Source organism: Arachis duranensis, chromosome 7 (genome assembly GCF_000817695.3).
Source record: "Arachis duranensis cultivar V14167 chromosome 7, aradu.V14167.gnm2.J7QH, whole genome shotgun sequence".
NCBI lineage: Eukaryota > Viridiplantae > Streptophyta > Magnoliopsida > Fabales > Fabaceae > Arachis > Arachis duranensis.
In genome coordinates this window covers 5,521,463-5,548,484 of record NC_029778.3, presented here as the reverse complement: position 1 = coordinate 5,548,484, position 27,022 = coordinate 5,521,463, and the positions used below count along the sequence as shown (strand labels likewise).

The 27,022-nt window shown below is 33.4% G+C and overlaps 5 protein-coding genes across 6 annotated transcripts in view; 2 read left to right on the top strand and 3 right to left on the bottom strand.

Moving 5' to 3' along the window:
- Window positions 1–4,163, top strand: part of LOC107496673 (SNF1-related protein kinase regulatory subunit beta-1) — a gene marked incomplete in the record, with an annotated part of 4,694 nt that extends 531 nt beyond the window's left edge. The window contains 3 exon segments of the mRNA XM_016117986.3: window positions 2,634–2,812; window positions 2,929–3,091; window positions 3,728–4,163. Of these exon segments, the coding sequence (XP_015973472.1) occupies window positions 2,634–2,812; window positions 2,929–3,091; window positions 3,728–4,045 (660 nt within the window).
- Window positions 4,164–7,444: 3,281 nt separating this feature from the next.
- LOC107496665 (calmodulin) lies at window positions 7,445–9,357 on the bottom strand. Its single transcript, XM_016117972.3, has 2 exons — window positions 9,184–9,357; window positions 7,445–8,213 (listed from the first exon to the last, which is right to left on the bottom strand). The coding sequence occupies exons 1-2, from the start codon at window positions 9,257–9,259 to the stop codon at window positions 7,840–7,842; spliced, it is 450 nt and encodes a 149-aa protein (XP_015973458.1). The 5' UTR covers window positions 9,260–9,357; the 3' UTR covers window positions 7,445–7,839.
- A 2,540-nt stretch (window positions 9,358–11,897) lies between these two features.
- LOC107496664 (calmodulin) lies at window positions 11,898–14,006 on the bottom strand. Its single transcript, XM_016117971.3, has 2 exons — window positions 13,816–14,006; window positions 11,898–12,637 (listed from the first exon to the last, which is right to left on the bottom strand). The coding sequence occupies exons 1-2, from the start codon at window positions 13,889–13,891 to the stop codon at window positions 12,264–12,266; spliced, it is 450 nt and encodes a 149-aa protein (XP_015973457.1). The 5' UTR covers window positions 13,892–14,006; the 3' UTR covers window positions 11,898–12,263.
- A 1,484-nt stretch (window positions 14,007–15,490) lies between these two features.
- On the top strand, window positions 15,491–19,016 carry LOC107496686 (oligoribonuclease). Its single transcript, XM_052251780.1, has 8 exons — window positions 15,491–15,659; window positions 16,437–16,578; window positions 16,748–16,824; window positions 16,913–16,994; window positions 17,211–17,266; window positions 17,713–17,805; window positions 18,043–18,133; window positions 18,658–19,016. Exons 1-8 carry the CDS (start codon window positions 15,546–15,548, stop codon window positions 18,774–18,776), a joined length of 774 nt encoding a protein of 257 aa, XP_052107740.1. The 5' UTR covers window positions 15,491–15,545; the 3' UTR covers window positions 18,777–19,016.
- A 1,663-nt stretch (window positions 19,017–20,679) lies between these two features.
- LOC107496680 (protein TRIGALACTOSYLDIACYLGLYCEROL 2, chloroplastic) lies at window positions 20,680–24,196 on the bottom strand. Of its 2 annotated transcripts, none has more exons than XM_016117994.3 (7): window positions 24,048–24,196; window positions 23,319–23,891; window positions 22,500–22,829; window positions 21,848–21,963; window positions 21,539–21,629; window positions 21,321–21,447; window positions 20,680–21,213 (listed from the first exon to the last, which is right to left on the bottom strand). In XM_016117994.3, exons 2-6 carry the CDS (start codon window positions 23,865–23,867, stop codon window positions 21,355–21,357), a joined length of 1,179 nt encoding a protein of 392 aa, XP_015973480.1. In that variant the 5' UTR covers window positions 23,868–23,891; window positions 24,048–24,196; the 3' UTR covers window positions 20,680–21,213; window positions 21,321–21,354. The 2 variants fall into 2 exon arrangements, with proteins under 2 accessions (XP_015973480.1, XP_015973481.1); XM_016117995.3 differs by having other exon boundaries at window positions 23,319–23,878; window positions 24,048–24,177.
- Window positions 24,197–27,022: the final 2,826 nt, after the last annotated feature.

The window sequence follows — 27,022 nt, the reverse complement described above, 5'->3', positions numbered from 1 at the left end:
AGGTTCTCTCTCTCTCTCTCTCTCTCTCTCTCTCTCTCTCTCTCCATTTTCGTGTATTCGTTTTAGCTTGAATTTGATTTAGAATGGTTAGATATTTGTAGAACTTCGATTTTGGATGGTCAACTAGGTGCTATTGATTGATGTTTCTCGTAAAACTACCGTCGTTGTGTTCTTCTTAGCACCGAAGAATCTTCTCAGTTGAAATAGAGTTCGCTTGTTTGTTTTTTACTTTTTTTTTTATCTTTTCCCCCGTTTTGAACGGATCTTGTTAATTATGTTGTTGATGGATTTGGCTCTTCCGGGCATGGATCATGTACATTCGATTATTAGTGCGATGCAGATAGAGAAAGCATCGAGGTGACCGAGCTGAATATGGAAGACGAGTTATGTGTCAAAAACACGACGAGGAATGGACCAATGGTGCAGATCTAGGTGGCTTATTGTTTTTCGTAATCGTGGTGTATGAGTATGACCATATTGAATGTTCCTTGCAGTGATGATGAAATCTCATTTTGGTTCACTTCGAGTCAAGAACGTTTTTACTGGATTTAATGCTTCATTTCTTCAAGTTCCGATGATATGCAACATGGCTTTCACAAATTTAGATGATTCTGATTTCTGTCAGAGTTTTAGTGGTCACTCTCTCATTTTTTTTTAAGTTGTTTTCAGAAAAAATGTTTTCTCAAGTTGAATCGACGGAGCCTTGTTTTCATGCTAGTTCTACTTGTATTTGAGAGCTGTGTGAATAGCATTACACCATTTGAACCTGTGGATCTGTCCCCCTAGATTTTCTAGTATACTGGGATACGTAGTTAATTCTTCCTGCCATGGAAATTGCGTTCAATAACTTCCTCTGGATCAATTGTGTAAACTTTGCTGTTCTGAATGACTGGATCTTAAAGGGACTTTTGTCTGGCAAGAATCTCTAGAGGACTAATTGAATAACCCTGGCCAAATAAGTTCTCCCCCCTCTCCAAACAACACACACACAGACACATTCAAGCGGCTATCCTTAATTGTTCTCTAGTAGTTCTTGTAACACGGATGTATGCAGATCCTTTTTATCTTTACCTTTTATATATGGCAGGTTTTTCCCAGTTGCACTGGATTTGTGTTTTACATATGAAGATTTTCGCTCTATGTAAGTAGAGTATAATCTTGTGAAAATTTTTTGCGAATTTCAGGTTATTGGGGATGTGCTCAGCGGAAAAATCATTTCCTAGTCCGTTAAAAAGAATTGTCAATATGTGGAAAATGAATTTCCTTCTTACATGATGTAAATTGTCTTCCAAAATTGAAGGTTGGAGCAGTAGTGCCCCTTACAATTTACTCTTATTTTTAATTTTCTCCACCTTCCAACAGTCTTGGTTTGGCTTGAATCACACTACCACTTTTAAATCATTCAGATTCAATAAATGTGATTGTTAAGTTTCATATTGGCTAGGCATATGGTCAAAGTCTCTTCTATATAATGATTTGGACAATCCTTAAGCTCAAATCCAAATGAATTACCAGAGTATAATAGTATATCGTATACCAATTCAGGGCCTACCTGCAAGCCAGAAGGTGGGGTAGGTGGGTGGGTGTGCTTGTGCATGTTAAGTTTCACCATTGGTTAGGCGTATCATCATGATTCATGAGCCATCCTTCCACAATGAGCTTTCTTATGCATTAGATCCCATTATAATCTCAATTCCAGTAATGCTTACTATTTTTCTTATACTTGGGTTCAAATCTGTGTACAAGATGATTGCCCATTGTCTAAGTTGGCAAAATCCCTAGTGGTTAGTATTAGCCATTTGCCATTTGCGTTTTGCTAAAAAACACCAGTGAAGTTCTATGGTTATATTGTCATATCAATTCAAGAACATCCGATGACATTCCCATTTATGTATCTTATAGTTATTGTTTCATCTAAATGTAATTACTTACAAACTATTGCTCAAGAAAATGGCTTGTGTACATGTGCAACAATAATCAGAAGAAGCTGCACCCTTTGTATTTAGAAGTTCAAACTTAAGGATCTGTATTAGGAGAAAGATTTTGTAATACAACTGATGGATGTTACTGAATTACATACAACAAGCTTTATAAATACATTTTTAGTACTGCTCATTAAAGATTTCCTAATAAATTTGATGTTCTTATGAAATATATGATTTATGTAATTTTTGTTAGGTAGAGAATAGATAAGAATTGATAGGCCTTTAGTATAACCTTGTTGGGGAGTGATGTATACACTATGTACAAGGAGTGAACGATACCTAAACAACTGTACCTTATGCGCATTATTATTAATTCATTATCAACATCAAAACATTAAAAAATCTCTGATCAATGTGTTAGCATGCAATTTGATTTTGTTTTGTAACTGGGGTGGGGATTTTTCCTGGCTAAATTTGGCTTCGTGTAGCAAAATTTTGTTCAGCTGGCTAATTTGTAAGGTAGGTTTGAAGTTGCTTGTTTTTATTTGTCATTATTATTTATATAGATTAATACTATAGTCTTGCCCAATAATATTGTTGCGAGTATGATATGGAAATGTGAAATCAAATAGTTTTGTCTGGAAGTCTGTGACCAGACATTAGCCAACTGTTTTCTGTAACTTATGGCTTCTTTCCTGTGTTTTTCAGGTTCCTCTAGCTCCACTCCAAAGAGGTAATGGCCCCCCATTTGTCAATCAAATGTGGCAGAATGAGTCTCATGGTATTGTTAATCACCCTCCTGAGCAAGGAATCCCTGTCATGATTACATGGAATTATGGTGGTAATAATGTGGCTGTGGAGGGATCTTGGGATAACTGGACATCTAGGTGAGACTTAATGACTCCTGTGACAGCAAGGATGGTTTTCAGTGTTTGATTTGTGCATATTCTGTATTTGAAATAGTAATATATGTATGGTAACACTCAGTTTTAATTACTTGCAGGAAGGCATTGCAACGAGCTGGTAAAGATCACTCAATTCTTATAGTCTTGCCATCAGGTATTTATCATTACAGGTTCATTGTGGATGGGGAACAGAGATATATTCCAGAACTTCCTTATGTGGCTGATGAGATGGGGCACGTCTGCAATCTTCTTGATGTTAATGTATGCATCTTGCTCATTCTTTTAGTTTAACTGAAACAACTTGTTATGATGCCATATTTTATGTGATATCTGTCCTCATGTACGCTTAATTGTGCCTGTGACCCTTCTGCATTATTCTAGATCTACTTTTTGGTAAGGGCGATCACTCCAATTAGGTTGTTATAAGATGAACTTGACATATAGCAAGCCAGTGTCCTTCTGTGTAGTGAGGAGTGGGAGGGCAGGTGGACTGGGAAAGAAAAGAATAATTCATTATTGCTGCATGCCTAATGTGGATTTAAGAATGAACATACACAAACACAATTATGCACCCTATTATTGGTTTAAGGAAGCGACTCGAAAAGTTTTGGAAACCCAGTTTTCATGGGTTTCTTGGCTTTGTGAGCATTAGAGTGATGAAATAGGACTATACCTTCCTTCATTGTTTTCTTGTCTATGGAATTTAAGGTTGATGTTCAACATTAAGAGAAAAACTGATTATGAAGAATTTTTGTATATCACTTTCCCATTAAACCCAGCATAACTGCATTAATTGATTTGCGGAAGTATCATTCCGGTTTCCTGTTTAATGAAAATCGATTTGCTTCTGTTTAGTTATTTGAGTAGTCTTTATGTGAACTTCCTTGTGCTCTGCAGGATTATGTGCCAGAAAACCCTGAAGGTGTGTCCGAGTTTGAGGCGCCAGCCTCCCCAGAATCCAGTTATGGTCAAGCGTTCCCAGCCGAGGAAGATTTTGCAAAAGAACCAATGGCCGTTCCTTCACAGCTGCATCTTACTGTACTAGGTATGGAAAACTCTGACATAGGTTCCTCGTCAAAGCCTCAACATGTTGTGCTAAATCACGTCTTCATAGAGAAAAACTTGGCCTCAAAATCTGTTGTCGCACTGGGACTTACTCACAGGTTCCAGTCAAAATATGTTACAGTCGTCCTTTACAAACCCCTCAAGAGGTAAATATGTGACCCGGCTGTACTTTATAAAATCTCCTTTTTGTTTTTTGTTTTTGTTCTTTTGTAGCTTCAGTCTGTAAAGGTGAAAGGTTTGAATAATACTTCCAAAGGTGTTATATGAAGGTCTTGTGTCTATAGATATGCTTCAAAAAAGTAACTCGCGCTTCTTTTTTCTGATATGTGTCTTAATCTTTAGTCTTTCAAATTCTGACTTTCTTTCTTGGTAAAGTATTTGATGAGGTTTCCACTGGGAGTCTCATTGATAAGGCTGGCTATTTTATTGCTAAGATGTCTCCATTCCTTATGGTATAACCTCGTCCAATACTTTGCCTTCTTTCTTTCCTTTGTCTTCTACATCCTTGAAACTTAAAAATGGTTTCTTCAAATATGATGTTGAAATATAATGCTGGAGGAGAAATTTCGTTTGGTTATGCCTGCTTCCAACGAAGAAATGTTCAACTACAAGGCTCATGGGGAAAGTTATTCTAAGTCAACCTAATGGCATATTGTTTAGATTTCTGGAAGTCCTAGACTATATGATCAAATTCAAGTCTAGCTTCTATAATTTTTGTAACCACTTTTTGTAATATGAAAGCTAGAACAAACATGCTACGAATATTTTTCAATTGTGGACGCAGGGTCTAGAGTCTTACTATAACAAGGCCACTATTATGAAATCTTTTTTGCTTTAACTAGAATCCAAAAAAAAAAAAAATGGTGTACTTACAGTTAAACCAATTATGATTTAATATGAGTTCATTAGTTAAGAACCTATGTAGGTTTTCCTTTTCATCCAAAAACCACGAAAACCACAATCCTTTTCTAGAACAAGGAGTTACAACACGTCCCATGTCACATTAGAAAATCAAATACATAGAAAACTAGGCAGATTGATGTTTGGCTAATCATCGGATTCTGACTATCGTAGCTAAGAGTAGCACAGGGTCAGGGTCGTTATTGCTACTATTATTACACAAGGCCAACACACAAAAACATGAAAGTTCGAAATCACAGAGTAAACACAAGATGCATCCACATTCTTTGGTTTTACAGAGTAAACAGCGCTTTGTTTTTGGTGTTTAAAGGATGATGCATCCACGTTCTTTGGTTCTACGTCTCCTGGAGCAGCCTCTGCTATTCACGCTACCAGTATTCTTCTTCTTCGCTTGAACTTCTCTCTTCTTCTCCCTCCTGCATATTGCAGACAACAAAAACCATTGTTTTGAATGAAACAATTCAAGGTGAAACCCATCGTTATGGCAAAACAACAAAGAAGTCCATTAAAGTATAATTATTCTACGAACCCCATATTCTTCGATGCTAACAGATATGATCGCATGACTAAGATGCCGTTCACTTTGGAACAAAAATCATAGATATTTTTCTTCTCCATCCCACTCTTGAATTATTTTTATTTATTCCTTGATGACCCTTTATTAAAATAAAAAAAAAACTATGTTTCTGTTAACCACTCTTTTTTATTGTTAATTTCTTTATTGACTACTTTCTTTTTCTAACACTCTATTAACTACTTTACTAAGGCCCAATTCTAAGATGTTCTCTTATATTTGACTGATTTTATTTTATTTTATTTTATTTATAAAAAAAAAAAGGCTTTTGAAAAGAGGGGTGATATTTATATTTTATACGCTAAATTTTAATCATTCGTGACATGATGGTAGCTTTATTCTATTCCGAGTTTCCCACTTTGAAGTAAACCTATGTAACAAACTAGTTGCATCGCGTACCTAGAAACCAAATAGAGATTCCCACTAAAACAGACTTTATTCTAATCGTGAAACATGAAAATGAACATCATTGTAACTCCAAAACATGATGCATGAAGATTCAAAACGAGTGATCATACTTGTATCCAAAGCGAGAGGTCGTACATGATGCTTATCACTAAGAATTTTGATATGGTGACATGAGGTGACATTATTAACTTTATTTTTCTTAAATATAAAAAATGCTCCTAAATATGACCGATTTAGAGAAATTTATATATAAAAAAGATTAAAGTAGTTGATGTTTAATTTTTTTAACTAAAATGAATTAAGAACTTCTAGCATTTGAAAAAGAATCTTGTCTAAAAATTTTTCCGGTTACACAAAAATAAAAACTATTTCGCCGTAGTAACAAATTAAAAAGAAAAATATTTTGAGATGAAGATCTCAAAATGAGTTATGTTTATTTAAAAGAAAAACTAAGAGAATAAAAAAGAGGCAGCATAAAACATGAATTTCCAACATGCTCAATCATATCAAAAAGTAATGCTAGTGTGTTATTCGAATCTAGATTCATACCCCGACCAAAGGTTTCAGTGCAGAAGATACAAATAAGATACCAAAAAGGCAAAAACAAAGCGAGAAGGTATCAAACTTTTTTTTTTTGGAATAGAGCTAATATGAATTTAAACTTGAAGTCCTTTTTCTTGGAGAAAGAGCTTAACATGAAGTCATGCCTTTAGAAAATATCTCTAGGAAAAAATCATAAAAACAGGAACAAAAACAAAATCAACGGATCGGAGATAGGTATTTCCCATCTTCAATTTTAAAAAATTCAAAAGGTATATTCGTTAAGACAAACTCTTCCAAAAAAATTTGATAAAGTAAAAATTAAAAATATAATCATTTTTTAATTTAAATAATAAAATTATAAATTCAATAATATTTAATATTCCTATTTTATCATTTTACTATAGATATTTTTTCTTGTGCTCTAGTTACATTCTTTACTCAAGTATATTTTTTAAACATCGAATTAAAGAACATGTATAAAAAAAATGGGAACACCCTACGGCCTACGCATTCAATTATCCATGTTTAGTAGCTAATGCTTGTTTTTTTTTTAATCTTTTTCTTTGGGTTGTGTTGACCACTTGTGCCATTCTAACATAATTTTCCGTTTTAATTGAGGTGAAATCTATAGTGTCTATAATACCTAATTTATTTGTTACGACAATTTTTGAATATTTAATAATTATTTATTTTTATATTTTTAAAATTAAATATTAATTTTTTATTCTTTTTGGTAAGTTAAACAAACACTTTTAGACACCGTAAGAATCACCTTGGATTGTTTGGGATACCAAAAACTACCCGATATCCTATTACCACAAATTTGATCAATCAAATTCAAGTTAACCACCAAAATAGCAACCTCGTTCGAAATAACCTAGTTGGCGCTTGCTAAGCTAAATGGTTGTATAAAAACATGTGCAGATATTTATTTTACTAAAAGAGTTGGGGCATTGCACTAGAATACTCTAGAGTCTAGACGGCAAAACAGGGGTATGAATTTCAAATGATGAAAAGAAATAACGAATATTCTTTCCTCTCTAAATAGGCAAGTTAAGAAATGCAAAATGATCATAGAAACAATCATATAGCATAAGATGATATTAACACTATTAGCCACCCACATTTATAAAGCACCAAATTGCAAACAATTGTTCTAGGTTCATGATGATGATAATAATAATAATAACCAAAGAGAGAAAAAGAAAGAGACAAAAAGAGAGGACCAAAAGTTAAGTACCAATGCATGGTGAGACACAAAGCTAATCCAAACTAATGAAAGCAAGGGGCAGAGCAAACAAGCATGATAAGTAATGAGCAAGTACCAATAATATAAAAGCAAACAAACCCGACCAACAAAAACTAAATATGAACCCAAATTTGATGTCCTAATTTGAAAATAGGATAATTTCTCATCACAACTTATCTGCCCTGTCCCTTTTTTCTGTTCATATGCATTTTTTCAAATTTTGATTTGATAATGGTTTGATTAAGGTCCTCACTTAGCCATCATGACTTTGACAAACTCCTCGTAGTTGATCTGCCCGTCGCCATCAACATCGGCCTCGCGAATCATCTCGTCGACTTCCTCATCCGTCAGCTTCTCACCGAGGTTGGTCATGACATGGCGGAGCTCAGCTGCGGAGATGAAACCATTTTGATCCTTGTCGAACACCCGGAAGGCTTCCTTCAGTTCCTCCTCTGAGTCAGTATCCTTCATTTTGCGAGCCATCAGGTTAAGGAACTCGGGGAAATCAATAGTACCATTGCCATCGGCATCAACCTCATTAATCATGTCCTGAAGTTCTGCCTCAGTGGGGTTCTGCCCAAGCGACCGCATGACGGTACCAAGTTCCTTGGTAGTAATACAACCTGTTTACATGTATAAAGTTAGTTAAGGTGTCAATTGTCAAAAAATATACAAGTAATTGAACTCCACAACCAAAAAGCATGATCCACTATAAAGAACAGATAACTAGACCTAAATTAATGTTCCTTCTCAAATCCTACTCTCTCTATTTTGTCAAAGGAAAATAAAAGCATTAAAAAAAGTTTGATTTTGATGCTGTAAAACATTTTCTACAATCCTCCAAACACATCCATTCTTTTGAATGACCATTCACACTATCCATGTAAAAGGTAATTATTTTTTCTGTGGTGGCCTTATGTAATTAGATGTACATGTAAAAATATTTATATCGGTAGTGTATCAAAATTAAATTCTAAAAAAAAAGCTATATCAACCCTAGTATTGACACCAACTAGAGGTTATATTCTCATCTATAAGAAACCAACTCCAACATTCCACTACATTAATCAATAGATGCATTCATCACTAATAGCATATGGAAACGCAAATCAACTAATTTACCCAATTATAACAAGATACTAATGCTAATCTAGAAGAGGATTAGTGATTAATCAAATATTTTTACATAGCACCAGCACTGGATATCAAAATATGCAAATTTATAAGAGTAAAAAAAAAAAAACAGAGATCAAATCTCCGGTTACAAAATCATATGATTAGCAAGGGACTCACTAACCACAAAATATCATGACAAACACGATCACATGCTGCATTAAAACATGCTAAGAAAACAGATACATGCTGAAAACTAATTGAAAGCAAAAATGTCAATCCTTCACAAAAATAAGAGCTAAAAGTCAAACGAGAAGGAACCCTAACCCTAGATCAAGCAAAAAAGCAAGAAAAAAATTATCATTTCTAGAAGGAGGAATATCAGAAAACCGATATATGCAAAAAGAGAAGAATTGGATTTAGATCTAAGAAAGAGAGAGAAAAGAGGGAAAAGGGAATTAGGGATCTGAGAGAAGAGACCATCGCCGTCCTTGTCGAAGAGGCTGAAGGCCTCCTTGAACTCGGAGATCTGTTCATCGGTGAGTTGATCGGCCATTGGAGAAGGTGATTGGGGAGCGAGAAAATCTGAGAGAAAGTGAAGGGAAAAAAGGGAAGAGAAGAAGAGTGCGTTTATTTAGAAAACGAAAGAAGAGAAATATGCTATTTATATACACTTTTACTCCCTTTCACTTCCAATTTCCCACTTTCTCTCTCTATTTCTGGAATAATTTCTTCCTTTTTCTGTAATTTTTTTTGTTTTTCTGTTTAAGAAAAGAATCTTATTGTCGTTTGGTTTCATAAAATTTTTATTTTTTAAAACTATAGTTTATAATAAACACAAACAATATTACTATAATAAAAATGAATGTAAGAGTTAAATTTAAAAATTAATGAATATATAATATTATGTTAGATTTTTTAATTTTGATAAATATAAATCAATTTTAAAAAAATTTACTTTAAATATTTTTAAAAACATATCTGATTTTTAAAAATTATAAGTACAAATATATGATTTTTTTATTTATTAAACTGTGTTTTTGAAAAATATAAATACCTATTTAAAAAATTTTACCAAACTAAACTTTAATTTTAATATTATACATAACTAATCATGTTTATATATTCAATTAACAATAAGAAATATATTAGTGATAATAATTTATAATAGAGCAATGCTAGGAGGCAGTAATTTTTGTAATTGTTAGCTATCAACTAGCCATCAATGATGATTTGATGGTGTGAGATTGGTGTGAAATTTCATCCAATGGCTTACATTCCTCTGCTAGTTACATGCTGGCCAAAATTCAATAAAACTGCTGGCCCCTAGACTTTTCCTTTATAATAATGCTATGTACGCATAATAAATTAGTTTTAGAATATATATGTTATTTAATTTATTTTAATATATATTTTATATAAATAATTAATTTTTTATATACACATAATATAATTGATTGAGTTAATATTTGTGTAAATTTAGTAACAAACTAAAACTTTTTAATTACTCACATAAAGTTATTAAATAATAATTAAGATATTAACATGTATTATATAAGCAGTTTAGTTAAATATATAATAACGATGTTCAACTTCATCTTCAAAATAAATTAGAGCATGAAAAAGTTTATTCCTAATATTCTAATAACAAATTAACAATACTATGATGTGTGTTCATGTATAGCACTGTGAATTTATTATAACGGTCCTAATAAAAGAGTACAACCTTTTTTTGCTAAAAATAGCATTTCCAATAATGTTGAGTTTTCTTAGTTTTTGTACTGATATATGTGCTTTTACAAAACAAAACTCACAATAATTATATAGAATAATACATAATCTTTTATGACATGACAAAAATCTGTAAGTATGCGTAGAGTTTTAAGTAAAATCTCATTACTTTTTGAATTACTAGAAATAATATATATTTTTTTCCTTAAAAATATAGTTTCAAATTTGATTTGTGTGAATGGCAAAGAGAAGTTTCATACTTTTCATTTTATGATTTGTTGAGCTAAGCCAAACAAGTTATATAGTATAGGGAGAATGGTCAACTTTGCTAAACCAACTTTGTAGAGAAACTTCCACTCAAGGCGAAGTATGTCTTCAAAAGGTTGATGTTTCAAAGAGTTGGACACACTTAATCAATTACCTTGATATTTCCATTTGCATTTCTTTGCAACTCTTACTTGACAACGACAAAGATGGTTGTGGATTTTGTAGCTTTTTTTTAGGGAAGATTATTAGTAGTTTTTTTAATGGTTTAATTAGTAGTAAATTTCTATAATTTTAATAATTTTTTATTTAGATCTTTATAGCTTATTAAATTTGTAACAAAAATATTCTGTACAGACAAAAAATTAGTTAACAAATTAGTTATTGCGTATTTGTATATAAATATATATAATGTTTAACTTATTTTTGATATGTATTTTATATTTCAACATATATTCTATATAAATAACTGATCTAGTGACTGTGTTTTAGTATACAAGTATCGAATTTATAATAAAAGAAAGGTGATGGTCTATCCATATGGTTTAAAGGGGAAGGTTCTTTCTTCTTCATAGAGAAAAGGATTTCTTCCTCCAAATATGATGTTCGTTATTGTTGGGTCCTACTAATTCATGAGTCTTGAAATTTGTTTCATGGTGTAAGAAGATACAAAGAGATACATTTGGTTTAAAGTATTGCAAATCATACACCATGTGCCTGATAAACCACATTTATTTTATTTTTTAATTTGAAACTTTATTCGTTAAAGACATAAAGTTAAAATAATAAACTAAGGGATATAATGATCCCAAATAAAAACCCCAAGTGGTAGTTAAATCTCCAAAACACTTTGACAGTTGCATTGATTTACAAAGATCACGAGCTAGCTAAGCCAAGTGCTTTCTTTTAATCTCGTTCTTTTGACCACTTTACTCGGCACAAATGCTTTTAGACCATGATGGCATCATTGTACAACTCGAATTTATAAGTAAATTACAACACATGTCTAGATCCAACCTTCCTACAAGGTAGGTTGTGCTGTGAGTAATCATGTGCGAGAGAGTTTTAACTTTTAAGAGGTTTGGATTCTTCAAAGTTTGAACTTCAAAAATAGAAAAATTCACTTAATATCTAGCTTTTACTTTCTGAATGATATTCTTTTATCAAACAACTATATAGAGCTTTCTTTCATCATCAAATGATCCCAAAAACAATGATATAGCATAAGATGATAACAGTAATCATGTGAAAAGCACAAATGCATCCAATTGTTCTAGGTTCATGATAATAACCCCAAAAAGAAGATGAAAGGTGAAGTAGCATTGCATGGTGAGACACCTAATCCAAACTAATGAAACAAGGGCAAGATCAAACAAGTAGGATAATACTAATAAACAGTACACCAATGAAGCAAACAAACCTGACCAATAATAAAAACTAAAGACCCCAAATCAACATGTCCTCTAATGAAAATAGAATTCTCATAAAAACTTATCTGCCCTGTCCCTTTTTCTGTTCATATGCTCTTAAATAAAATTTTAAATTGTAGTTTGATTGGCCTTTTCTCACTTAGCCATCATGACTTTGACAAACTCCTCATAGTTGATCTGGCCATCACCGTCAACATCAGCCTCACGGATCATCTCGTCAACCTCCTCATCTGTCAGCTTCTCACCGAGGTTGGTCATGACATGGCGGAGCTCAGCTGCAGAGATGAAGCCATTCTGATCCTTGTCGAATACGCGGAAGGCTTCCTTAAGCTCCTCCTCAGAATCGGTATCCTTCATCTTGCGAGCCATCAGGTTGAGGAATTCAGGGAAATCGATGGTACCATTCCCATCAGCATCAACCTCGTTTATCATGTCCTGCAGTTCTGCCTCAGTAGGGTTTTGCCCAAGCGACCGCATCACGGTTCCAAGTTCCTTGGTAGTAATACAACCTATACCATGTTAAAAAATAGTTTAGTCATAAAAAAACAAATACAGAGGATTCAAGCATACAAGGAAAAAGCATTCTTCACTTTAAAGAACAGGTGCTTACATCTAACATTCATTTTTCTTTTCAAATTGCATTCTTCAACTTTGCTCAAAGAAAAAAGTTTCGACAAACACATCATCAATCATAGCAGTAAATTAAGAGTACAAATCGACAACAGCAAAGCCTTATCCTTAGAGGGTGTTGGCTACATAGATCAAACGACACCATAGTTCCCTTTCATAGATCATATCTGTGTTACCATGGCAGTAATGTAAGTAATGCAAGAGTGTTATCCATAAACACTTCAGCTCATTTTTAACTTTTTTGCATCAAATTAAGAATCAAGAAAACAACATGATAAACGTATAAATGTATTAATTAACAGTTAATTAAGAGAGCACCAGAGCAGAGCTTTATTTTATTTTCTAAAAATATTCCAGATCTCTTACATGAATGATTTGACATTGTTTTCATCTTCGGATGCATGAGTGGTCCTCATTAATTAACTATTCTGCCAACCATCCTTGTCATTGACTATGCATTACAGGACAACAATTTCAAAAAAAATCAAGTTTCACTTTTATTATCACACACATTGATAACTACACAGACAAATAATAGGGACCAAAAAACTCCTTAACTGTACTACACAAACACAAAAGGGGGCCACACATTTGCAATTCCAAACATATGCAATCTTGATTTATGAAACAACAAAACAATCAATCAATCAAACAAACAAATCTCAAGCAACAATTAGAATAACAGTAATGCATAAATTACAGCTACCTTAATTACTAAACCGTCCCAATGATCCAACAATATCCAAACTCATTAACACATAACATCATCACATCAAGGATCAAATGCCACATTACATAACGGCAAAACTTAGTAACAGCCCAATCCACAGAGAAAGAATCAACTGCAGAAAAGTCAAACGACAAGAAACCCTAGATCAACAAACAAAAAAACGTTTCTATTTTTTACCATTTCTGAGAAGACGGCATCAAAAAAATTCGACACATGCAAAACGAGCTGAATTCAAAATCAGATCTAAAACACACGGAAGAAAAAAAGGGGGCAAACAAAAAAAATCATAGAAAAAAGAAAAGAAAAGGGATCTGAGAGATAAAATACCATCGCCGTCCTTATCGAAGAGGCTGAAGGCCTCCTTGAACTCAGAGATCTGTTCGTCGGTGAGTTGATCGGCCATTGAAGGAAGAAGAAGGGTTGTGTTTGGGGAGCGAGAAAATTTGAGGTGTTTGGGAGAGAAAACGGAACGAAAATGAATGTGTCTGTGTTTGTGAGAGAAAATGATATCATATGTAACAAGGATTATTAATAATATTATGCTCAATTTATATTCATTTTATTTTATTTTATTTTATGTGGTAAAAATTAAAGTTCTTACAAGCTTCGTATTGGGGTCTCTGTTGGGTTGGGTTTGAGTCAACCTAATAATTTGTTCGTTATTTCCATTCTAAATTTGTCTATAACTTTAAAAAATTAATTATTAAATTAATTATTTATATAAATTTATATTAAAATAAAAATATATATTCAAAATATATAAAATAATATATATAAATATAATAAATTTTTAATATATATAATGTTCCAAAAATGACTTGAAGGTTGGGTTTGAATGTGAGGTTGAAGTTCTTCGAAAAAAGTGATTTTCGACTTAGACCTACTCTGATACGCTCCATCAGAGTTGTTTGTGAGGAGAGGGGATAGTAATAAGTGATAAATTAATAATTACCGTTGAAGTAATTACACTATTGATGGTGGATAACTATTCTTTTTTCTAGAGGTTGTTGAGATCTCTATTAGAGATTAGTTATAACTTTATCAAAGGAGAGCATTCTGTCCAATCTTTTATTCGGTAATTGTGTGTATTTGGATTACAGTTTGCAAACGGAGGGATGTATAAAATTGATTTTGATCAGAAGTGAGTTGGTATTAACGTGATTTATGTTTGGTAATTTTTATTTAAAATAGATTATAGTAAACTAAATATTGTTTGGATTACATTATTCAAAATCATTTTTAGATAAAAAATTACAAAAAAGACATGAATTTAAATAATTATTTTATGTTATCTTATAATTTTATTTTAAATATTTAAATAAATTTTATATTTTTTAGTACTTTCAGTATTTTTTAGTACTCTAATAGAATTAATAGAATCATAATACAAAATAAAAAAAATATTCCATACAAAAAAATAACAATAACAATAAAAAAATTCATATAAAAAATAATAATATACATAAACATAAGAAAGCATTAGAAAAAAATATTATAAAAAAAACAATAAACATATGAATATGAAAGACATAATTGGTACATAGAATATAAAGTTCAATCCAACGTGAAAGATAAACCAGGTTGAAGATAGAAATAATTTCTGCGTTTACAGAATAAAAATATTGTCAAACACGATGATGAAGCGTTCAAGGAACTCAAAAGGGTTTTTCTCTTTTCCAACGCAAATCCAAATACACCCGTTATCGTTGGAAATGGATCCTCTATATTTTGTTGTCATTGGAGAGAATAAAGTGTAATTTCTCACCTTTAATTTTATAAGTGGGATCAGAAATAAATAAGAGAGAAAAAATAATAAAAGGTGAAATTTTCTACTGAATACTATCTAATTTTTTTTTCGAAAAAGGATTCACTCCCGTTATTGTCTAGCCTTATATTTTTATTTAGTAAAAAATGAAAATAATATGATTCTTTTTAATTAAATATTTAATAAATTTTATTTATGTATATAAATTTTAATAAATATAAATATAACTTAATTTTTTCTTTCCAAATCAAGGTGCGTTTTTTTTTTCACTCTGCACTTGCAAACGAAGAAAATGAGTGTCAGAAGAAGAAAAATGGAGAAACTTGCAAACTCTTTTTCGGTGTTAGAACTTGACGCTGATGATAGCCATGTCCACCCTCTTCCTCCTCCTTCCCCTTCCACTNATGTGATAAAAATTAAATTTTTCAGCTGCTGAAATTAGTATTTAGGGTTTCACTTTTGCTGTTGTGATTTATCTGGGTATTTAATGGGAGGCTCAGTGAGCTTTGATAGTTATTCATGCTGTTGTGATTTATTGGGTGGTTGATGTTTTGTGACTTGTAAGCTCATACTTCAACTTTAGAGTAATAGATTTTGTTTGATTTCATTTGATTGAGATTACTTTGGAGCAAATTAGATATCATGTTATTGTCCTTGGTGAAGAAATTTGAGCTTTATTGTGCTGTATTTCTGATATAAACACATGCCGAGTTTTTCTTCTGTGTGATTAATGTGTGTTTATATGAATGTTCCTGTACATGATAAAAATCACTAGTGTAAAAGAAAAAGGAAAGTGTTCACCTGATTAGCTCCAATTCGAGTTTCGTTTAGTGAGTAGACTGATTTGGTAAGAAGTATAAAAGAAACTAAGTTGGAGTACCTACAAGATCATTAGTCAAGGCTGGATTTTGCTGCACCGATGATCGAACAATTATGTTTTGGTAGCCTCTTCTTGGTCGAGTGAGAAAAAGGCGGTTGTATTGAGACATTTGCCATGCTGTTTTGATATTTTTAATTAGATTATGTGTATTAGCTACTAGACTTTGTCAACAGTTGCTTCATGGTAGGAGTGTTTTGCTGATTAGAATTGTGAGAGCTAACAGCTGCTATATACTTCTTTGGTGCAGGTCATAGCGATGAGAGAGTTAATGGCAATGGTGACACTTCTCTGGTAAAAATTGAGAAACAAAAAAGCGATAAGAGAGTTAATGGCAACAATGCTGACTCTTCAGTAGCGAAAGATGATGAACAAAACCAACTCGATGTAGCGGCTCCTTTATGTGAATACAAGATGCCTCTTGTTTGGATTGACTTGGAAATGACCGGTAAGCTTGTAGAACGAATGAATATTTTTCATTTCTGCTTTTCTTTGTGATTGATGTTGTTCATAAACTGCTAAATTAGTCAGTGGCAACTCATAACATTATGTGATATATTACACACATTGATAATTTGGTATCTAGAATTTTAGACAAACCTTCTCTATATGTGTAGGTTTAAATATTGAAGTGGATAGAATACTGGAAATTGCTTGTATAATTACAGATGGAAATTTAACCAAATCGGTGGAGGTAGTTTCTCATTTCATATCACATTTTCATGATTGTTATTTTTATGTTACATTAAGTTGTCTATGAAAGCAATTTTCTGTGATTATAGGGTCCGGATTTGGTCATCCACCAAAGTAAGGAGTGCCTTGACAGAATGGGAGAATGGTGTCAAAGTCATCATGCAGCCAGTGGTGAGTAGAATTCTTTTGTAACTTTATTTTTCTTGATGTTGAAAAAAAGAAAAGAAGAGAGGTAAGATCATGGCTATGATAGATATCCTTATGTGAGGGAATTCTTTTGTTCATGTATGGTTGATTGGTAACTATCTATTTACATTATTTAGCTTTCTTTTTTCTTTTCCAGTGAATTGAGATTTGGGATTGACTAATGCTCGTCAATAAATTTAGGTTTAACAAAAAAGGTGCTTAAAAGTACAATTAGCGAAAGAGAAGCTGAAAAGCAGGTTTGTACTTTCTAGTAAGTATAGTACCAGCTCTATTTCATAAGAAATTATGCCTATCCGGTTGATTGGAACTGTGGTTTCATATATATTCAATTTGCTGGTGAAGAAACATAAATTACTTGTTTTCCTTCTCAATATCACAATTCGACTCATCATAAATGGATGCCTTGTCTTGTGCCATACCATGTTGCAATTGGAGCCTGGAAGTTGATCTTATAGGTAGATGGATGTAGCATAATAAATGCCTTCGTGTTTTCTCATCCCATGTTATGATTGGTCCTAGAAATTTGATCTTATAGACGTGTGATTTGCCCCTGAAGGAACTACATACTTGCTAAGCAGTTTTGATGTCGAAAATTTGCAACGTGAAAAAGTAGTTTTGGTGCACTTAACTTTATCGAAATCATTTCTGTAATGTAAATCTTCAATGCCTTGGAAAATTACAGGTTATTGAATTTGTTAAGAGACATCTTGGTTCATACACCTACTCCCCTCTCTTGGCAGGAAACTCGGTTTACGTGGATTTTCAATTTCTAAAGGTACAAATTCTTTCATAACCGTCATGACAAAGATTTGTTAGAATTGTTTTCTATACTATACTACATTAGTACATTACTGGGTAAGTGATTATATCTTGTACTTGACTTTAGAATCTATGTATAGAATTGAAAACCGATCCCTTTACCTTCTGCATATGTTGATCATGCTTTATTGAAAGTATATATATTTTTATATAACAAATGCTTACTAGATTCTTATTTTCTTTGTGTTGGCAGAAATACATGCCGGAATTGGCTGCTCTCTTCTCTCATGTGCTTGTTGATGTTAGTAGCGTTAAAGCTCTTTGCATCCGCTGGTATCCAAGGGGTAAAAAATTATATAATTAGCATTTTATGCAATTTCTTTCATCTTTGTGCATTGTATAATATGTTCAATAAACTTATAAACTTCAAATTCACCAAAAACAAAACTTAAATGCTTGAGATTGTTGGACAGTTCTAGTTGCTATAATCTGCATTGTTTGCATAATCTAAGATGTGAACATAAATCTTTCGTTTTCTCGTATATCCATGCATGCATTGAGTTGGCTCCAAATCTAAACTCGTAACTAATGTGATACAAGACCCAATTCAACCTAAATGCAAATATGATCCATGACAGGCATTATGGCATCGTTTGATCCATATAGTTAAATCTCATTTAGTAGAAAAAGGCTATGTTGTTGTTTTCAAGCTTGAGTGATTATGATTTATCAATTGATATGGCCCATTTTTTTTTGTTGAAAACATTTAAGAAAAAAAAAGCAAAAAAGAAAAAAAAAATCTTTCATCGATTCTTGGTTTGCGAAGAAATCCTTGTTGATTTCCTAGTTTGTGAACCATCTTGTGCAGATCAGAAGAGAGCACCTTCAAAAGAAAACAAACACAGGGCCATGGATGACATTAGAGAAAGCATTGAGGAGCTTAGATACTACAAAGCAAGTATCTTCAAGCCTAAGTCCAAGAAGTGATGGAGTTGAAAGCAGAAGGCACCATTTGAATATTTAGAGGTGTTACAGGTAAACCTCACAAGATTTTAGGGATGTAACAACTGGCTCGTGATTGTGGATACAATATATATTTTTGCAACAGTTGTATAATCCCATAATATTGATTTTGCACGAGCAACGCTTGTAACTTTTTTTTCAACTCTTTTAAGTCAATTCATGTACATTTATTTAAATGAGAAAAACGAAATGTTTTAATTTCAATTTGTGTCCATCAATTTAAATATTTTGGTTCTATTATTCGGGACAATAGAAAATTAAAAGACTATGTAAATCATAAGATTCATGCAGGTTAGTCAAGATAATAAAGTACTTATTATATGCAACAATAAAGTACCCTTAAAATATTGGATTAATCTCTATATACAAGTGTTTTGCATTTACAAGCTTTATAAGTCTGAATGAAATCCATTCATTAAACGCATAAATATATAACTTTTATTTTTTAAAAGATTTCATTTCTTTTTTCGAGTTTCTTGCCAAATTTGTTGGATCTCCTTTATGCGTTTTCTCTTTGTTTCGCTTTTTTTGGATTTTTTTGGTTTCTGAAATCAAGCTTTGAAATCATTTTGAAGATAATGAAACTTCAGAAATACACGCAAACGATTACATAAATACACCCAAACGATTACAGAAATACATCCAAACGTTTACGGAAATACATCCAAACAGTTACAAAAAGGATTACAGTTTTCTTCTTGAAATCTTTTAATGTTTTGCTGGTTAAGGATGATGCACATGGCAGATACAATCTAGAAGAAAAACTTAGGAGAACAATAAACAGTACCTTGAATAATGTTTCTTCTTTTTTTCTGGTGATTTTTTATGGAGATTTATATCTTTTCTTCTTGATTTCTTCTACTCTTTGCGAGGAGTTGGAACGTTTCTGCAAAATTGTAGTAGTTTATTTTGAATGTCCCTTGAATCTTGATGGTTTGTGTTTTGATTGAGGAAGAGTGAACATGTTGTGGAAGGGGCGCGTGTTTTTTTCTTGATGGTTTGCGTTTTGATTGAAGAAAAAGACGAAGAGTGAACGTGTTGTTGAAGGAGCGCGTGTTTTTTTCTTGGACTTGGAGCAACTTGTATAACTTGTAAGTAAAAAAAGCTTGTATGTGTAGTAGGCCTCTAAAACATTAAGGTAAATTTCATTGTATGTAATTGAGTATTAAATGAAGATGTTTTAATAGATAAGCGATCATACGTATAAGGACAGGATAAAGAATGAAAATAACACATTGTTTAAGAGATGTAAAATTTTGTTTTTAAGTGGTTTGGATACGTAAAGAGAAGGTCAATAAAGTATCCAGTGAAAATGGGGGATTAGGATCAGATCGACAAAAGGAATAGAAAGATCTTAAAAACGTCTCTGCATACAGTGGTCAAACGAAATTTGTGTAAACGATAGTAAACATTATACCATGATAGACAAATACAGTGTTTGAAATTTAGATATTCTTAAATTTTAGTATATTTCAAATATAAGATATTAAGTAATATAATTACATTTCCTTCTATTTTTAATTTTTTGTTTGGTTGAGGTAATTAATTATATTCAATTTTTAGAGAGAAGAGGAAATTGAAATTCCTTCTCTTTTGGAAGGAATTAAAATTCTTAATTTTTAATAACCAAAATTTCTAATTAAAATCTCTTAATTTTGAATTCCCCTTTAAAAATATCCAAACACATTATTCTGTCATTAAAAATTTTAAATACTCTCTAAAATCACTTTCCACACTTTAATTACCCCATCCATGCACTCTTAGAGAGGTAGAGTTGATTCTAGGTAAAATTTAGTGCATAATTGATTTCGTAACATTGATTGTAGACTAGAGTGATTTATGTTTGATAATTCCTCTAAAATGATACTGATAGAAACTAAAATAGTTGCACTTCTCTAGTATCTAGAGGCCATAATTGATTTTGGATAGAGGTAACGCAAAATTGATTTCCCTGCCGAAAATCAATTCCAGCACCTCCCAAACAAACGAAATTATACTGTTTACAATCACAATGCCTATTTCCACATTCCACATTACTTACGAAACAAAGAGTAGGAGGAAACAAACAAACAACAAAAAGTTCAACTATGTAACCTATGGACAACTTCCTATAATATCATACTCGTCAAAATTAAGGGATCTAAAATATCCTGTTAATATTCAAATTGCAATTATGGTGATTGCCAACAAGCTGAAAATATCACCAATGAAACATTTTGAACAAGATTGCAACAAGTAACTTCACTAATTGCAATTATGCTGATTGCCAACATTTTGAAAATATCACCAATCAAATCCAGGGAGAGAAGTGAAACCATTAAGAATCAGTCCATGTTGCACCATGAAGCAAGCGACTCCAAGCCAAGGAAGCGATTGGTTTTCTCACTAAAAAATAGCTGTTCTGCTCTCATTGAAAACAGGAAGTTTAATTTTTGTAACAACCAAGTGCAAGAAGAAACATAGGTAATGCCAGCTTAGAAATACCTACGTTGTTTATGGTATTATTACCTGTTATATCCCCACTTAAAAGATAAAATTGATCTCACAATAGCCTGCTGAGGTTCTTGATAAGTAGTTTCAAATTCTTTCTTGTGCTCTCATCACCAGTGAAACCCAGAATATCAGAGCTAATATTCTGTAATAATGAAACCAAAAAGCAAACAATAGAATTAAGTAAAAATTCACAATAATTAGACTCAGCAATTTCAAGATATCATGGGTCAAACCTCAATGTTCTTCAGGGTAAAAATAAGGGTGTATATGGACTTTTGGATAAGTTCAGTGTTCTCAGGGGTCATAATTGATGAATGGACCCGTCTGCAAACAGAGGAGGTGATTTCTGTTAGCTGTCACAGTTCAAGGTTTTTACATTAATAATCATACAAATTACAACTGTTCTATCATCCCAGTGAAGTATCCTCATGCAGCGTCTATCCAAACATTAAGACATTAAAATTCTAGTTTGCATCCCTTAACTAGTAACAATGTGCTACATGGTTATATGTTTAGATATTATATGAACAAATAGCCTTAACCTCAAATCATCAGTAGCTTGGGTAAGGCTTCGGGTTAAACCCTCAACTTCCTTCAACAGACCATTACCACGAACTTCGGCCAACAAAGGTTGAACATCTTCAGCCATGGCTTGCATCTGAGGCATCACTAAATCAAAACGAAAGTTTGGGCATGAGAATGCAAGAATTGATGAAGTATTACAAATAAAAAACCGCAAACACCTGGACCTACTGCAGAGGGATGATATATGAATATCAGAAAAGATTTAGATGCACGTTTAGACACCTATATTATCTTAGTCAAGTCTCCGATGGTCTTGATTTGATTTAAATTAGGACTCTCTTATGCTATATAAAGAGGCTTAGTGGGTATAACATGAGAATCATGTTTTTCTTCTATATTCCATGATTTTCATTTCTAAGTCTGTAATAAACAATCATGTTCTAATTGCTACATCATACCATAATCAATGACAACAAAATTAAGATAAAGACACCGATGACAGAAGTACATGCAAATGCAATAAAGGGTAACGGAAGATACCAATCTTTTGTTCATAATCATGCATATATCCACTTTTAATTGACAAGAAATGTCCGGTTCAACAGTCTGGTCAGAAAATTTTATTTTGAGACCTCAAAAGCACACCAGCATCATGAAATTACATCACACCTGTATAAGAAGTGGTCTTGCTTCTTCAATGATGGAAAGAGCCCGTTCAGCCAATGAATAGCTTTTTGCGATACCAATTTCCTCTACATCTCTCCCAAGGCGAGTAAAGATCCCAACCAATGCATCCAAGCTTACTCCTTGATGACCCTTGATCTTTTCTCGATCACACACAATAAGACCTTCTTTAGAACATGATTGATCAAGAGGTCCAACAGAAGGTGTTGGAATTGGATCCTTGGGAGTGATATCAATTATAGTTTCCATAAGTAGACCCGATTGGTTAACCTCAACCAATGAATTGCGTGGTATAATTGTTTTATCATCTTCAACCTACAAATTGGAAACTAATTGCTTACTAATAGAAGGCAAATAAAACAACAAATATCAAACCAAAGCAGCATTGGCATAAATGTTATATATTATCTTTATCCTATAAAAACAGAAATCTAGTCACTTATTACTAGAAGACGGCAACTAAGACAACAAATATCAAACCAAAACGACAATGGAATGATTCCCTTTTTATAATTTTCAACCTATAAAAATCATAGACTAGTTCACATTATTACTAGAAGGCAGCAACTAAGGCAACAAATATCAAACCAAAGCAACAATGGAATAATTCCCTTTTTATCATTTTCAACCTACAAAATTTGAATCAACTAAAGGCAACAGATATCAAACCAAAACAACATTGGCATAATTGATTTATATCATCTTCAACCTACAAAAGTAGAAAGAAAACTAATTGCTTAAACAACAAACATCAAACCAAAGCAACAATTAAGACAATGGAAAGATTGTTACAATGATTCACACCTCAACAACTGCCTCAATGCTTTTCAAGGAAGGATTCACACGAATGACACTGCCAACTGTAACTCCTCTGATTCTCACAGGTGTTCCAGTGCATATACCACAAGCCTGCGCAAACTCGAAAACCGCAGTGTACTTTCTGAACTTAGATCTTATCTGGAAGCTCCTCAACCAAGCCAAGCTCAGCACAAAAAGCACAGTACCTGAGATCAAGAACAGTCCAACACCACCCTCCCAAATGCTCCTATGACCAAACCCGAAATCACCTAACGGACGCAGAGTTTGCCTCCAAACTGTTCGAGGAATGTCCAGAACGACCGAAAGCGGGTTCTTCGATTCCGAAGTAGAAGAAGATGATGATGATTGTTGCGCATCACCACCACCACCACCAGAAGATGCAGTAACCCTTATCTTGTTTATTATCTGTTTGCGATGTCGAAATGGGAGAATTGGAACGCAATTCAAGGAAGTTCCGTGGTGTGGAATCAGCGAAGAAGCTTGAAATGATGATGAAACACGAACAAGTGTGGGGTTCACAACCACCATCTTCATAACTTTTGGTGCTGCAGAATGAAACTTGAAATCAAAACCATAACCATGGAAAATGTTGTTATCATCTTGAAATTGGAGAATAAACTACGAATTGAACAAGAAACATAGATCGCAATGAAAATGGAGATTTACAAATAGTAAGGTACATTCAGGGCGAGAGAGCGAAAGAAAGAGAGGAACCTGTGATGGTTGCGTAGGAGAGAGAGAGAGCGAGAGGAATGAACGTATGACTGAGTGACGAGTCAAAGAATGAGTGAGTGAATGAGCGAGTGATGAATTTGGGCCTATTGGGCCCACGTTAATCTCTTTCTGTGTGTGAGTGCTTGTCTCAGCACTACTTGGTTGACTAGAGTTTATTCCCCCTTCAAAGTTCAACCCATCAATTATTTATTCACAAATCACACACGATTCATGAACAATGCATTCATATCTACGAAGCACATATACTTCTTTAATTTACTATCCTTGGACATGTGTCTTCATCTTAGCCATTGATCAAAAAAATTTTCAACCTTTCATTAATTGATGCATTAAATATTTTTACACTACATTGTATTTTATATTATTTACATTATACCCCATAACTTATTTATACTTGATGCAATACGCAAATAGTTGATTTTACAAATCTCTCCCCAAATACCATACAAATCAAAACCTTCCCCAAATACTATTTCAATGTGTACAGCTTCTTCTTCTATCTCTCAAAAGACACTTCAAAAGAACTGCTTCATTCTTCAACCTCACTGCTTCTTTTACCCTTCTATGATCTCACTTCTTCTTCTTCTCTACCCTTCCTGTGGGTGATGGGTTTGATTTTTTTCTTCGTCCAGGGTTACGCGGGTGTCATTTTCTGTGATTTACCGTCGAAGAACGTAAGTCATCCCCTTGCTAGCAAGGTTCCGGTGACCCACGTGCAGAACGCTCTCGGAAAACCCTTGTAAGCCCCACTGCTTCTTCAGCTAGGTCATTCGTTCGTTTTTGTGTTTTTTTAGCTAATTTGCGTGATTTGTTCTGTTAATCACTTTCTGTAATCACCGTTCATCGAAGAAAATTGATTCAATTTGGAATGCAATAGATGATGTTAGTTGTCCATGGTGGTGTTAAATGTTAATCAGATCGATGGCCAGTGATGCATACTCCTCAAACACGAGACGAGGCATAGGGGGAGCCGGCGGACAACGGGAACTGAGATCTGGAAATGCAACCTCAAGTTCGCTGCAACCTCAGGATGTAATAGATGGTGTGGCCCCAAAATGCTTCTGTGAAAAATATGCCATCAGTTACATGTCGAAGACAGACACCAACCCAAATAGGTTATTTTTTGGATGCCCATTATTAAAGGTAAGCACGCAATTCTTTATGTTTGAGAACTAAGATTATGCTAAAATTTGATTAAAATTTGAATTTTCTGGAATAGAGCTTTAGACTCTATATTTTGGTTATTATCCACCTTGCTCAAGTTGTTGTGGATGTGATTTTGAATTGTTGGGAATTGCATGCCTATTGGTTATGAAAATTATTTGACTTTGTTATTGATTTGATGTTAAATTGGGTTGATTTTGTATATGATTTGATATTGGTGATGGTTAATTTTGATGAATGACTGAGAATTGGGAAAAAGTTGATTTATTCAAAATAGATATACCTAGATTAAAAATCATGATTGTGACAAGAATTGACATGGTACCTGTTCTGATATTAAAAATGGATGCTAAAATTTGAAAGGATTTTATAGATGTAGAATTTAGGGATTAATTACAGTGACGTACATGGATTAGATTGAATTGGAGTATTTTGTAACCCCTTACATTAATTGTGTTCTATTCGTTGTAGGTGACAGAAGCACATTGCAAGTTCTTTCTCTGGGTTGATGACCACATTGTTAGGGTCAGAGCGGGGGAGGCTACAAGGTAGGGCTGGCAATTCATACCCTACCCACGGGTACCCAACCCGGTCCAACCCGTTCGGGTAGGGTAGGCTACCCTACCCGCAGTGGGTAGGGTAGGGTACGGTTCGGGTATGCCTGCGGGTAGGGTAGGGTACGGGTTTAGGGTGTACCCTACCCTACCCTACCCGCACCTCATATATAACACATATTTTATAAAAATCTCTCTATATAGTGAAGAAAGTGAGAGTTGAACCCACAACCTTTCTTATGTAATAACTTATAATAAGTGAACAACCACTAAACTAGTTAGTTAATTTAGTAATTTAGAGCATTAGTTTTTTATTTTTTATGTTATTAATACGTATAAAATTCGAAATAATTGAATTTTATATTTACTTTGAAAAAATTTGATATTTCTGCGGGTAGGGTAGGGTAGGGTAGGGTTTAGAATTTTAGGGTGCGGGTAGGGTTAGGGTTGAGAGATTCTCAACCCGCGGGTAGGGTAGGGTAGAGTTTTAATGAAATTTTCAACCCGCGGGTAGGGTTAGGGTAGGGTCCAAACCCTACCCTACCCTACCCATTGCCAGCCCTACTACAAGGGGATCGGGTGACGGGAAGCAGAGTGATGTTGGAAAACATTTAGGAATGGATAACTTGATAGACCATGTAGAGGAAAGAATAGTAAAACTGGAGAAGCTGCTGAACAAGAAAAGTAGAGAAGCAGAGTTGAGGAAAAAGGCTAGAGAAGCACCTGCAAGAGACATGGAGGCTTCATCAACCCAGAACCCGAAGCACCTCGATTAGGTTCAGAAACTTAAGAATAATTTCCTTCTTTGCTGAAAATTGCTACTAGAATGTAGAGACACAAATGTTTGAAGCTTTAAAAGCAAAAATTGTCGAAGACGTTCATCTGATTTGGGCAACATGGTTGGAATTTGTTTATGTTTCTAGTTACGTGTTTTTGTTTTACCCATAGACACGTATATGTTTTGTGGTATTTATTTTTGTGACTTAGTTACCAAAATTCCCTACTAATTTCAATATCGTATGAAGGCTAATATGTTGTAGTAAGTCAGCCTGAATACCAGAAAATAGCAACCTTTTTATTAGTGAAACGAATGCTTAAGATTGCAGTCATGTTATAACTCAATCTTCGGCAATTCTGTAAGAGTAGGAAGGAGAAGGGCATGACAATATACACCGATGATTTGGTGACTTCCATGACAAATCATGCAGCCACCACAATAGATAATTGACAAGATCT

Bases quoted from the DNA above. Each gene is read 5' to 3' on its own strand.
- LOC107496665 (XM_016117972.3), bottom strand. From the start codon at position 9,259: ATGGCCGATCAACTCACCGATGAACAGATCTCCGAGTTCAAGGAGGCC. The intron at 8,214-9,183 runs GTCTCTTCTCTC...ACATGTAAACAG, and splicing joins CTTCGACAAGGACGGCGATG to GTTGTATTACTACCAAGGAA.
- LOC107496680 (XM_016117994.3), bottom strand. From the start codon at position 23,867: ATGAAGATGGTGGTTGTGAACCCCACACTTGTTCGTGTTTCATCATCA. The intron at 22,830-23,318 runs GTGTGAATCATT...TCCAATTTGTAG, and splicing joins GCATTGAGGCAGTTGTTGAG to GTTGAAGATGATAAAACAAT. The intron at 21,964-22,499 runs GTGTGATGTAAT...GTGATGCCTCAG, and splicing joins CAAGACCACTTCTTATACAG to ATGCAAGCCATGGCTGAAGA.
- LOC107496664 (XM_016117971.3), bottom strand. From the start codon at position 13,891: ATGGCCGATCAACTCACCGACGAACAGATCTCTGAGTTCAAGGAGGCC. The intron at 12,638-13,815 runs GTATTTTATCTC...AACATGGTATAG, and splicing joins CTTCGATAAGGACGGCGATG to GTTGTATTACTACCAAGGAA.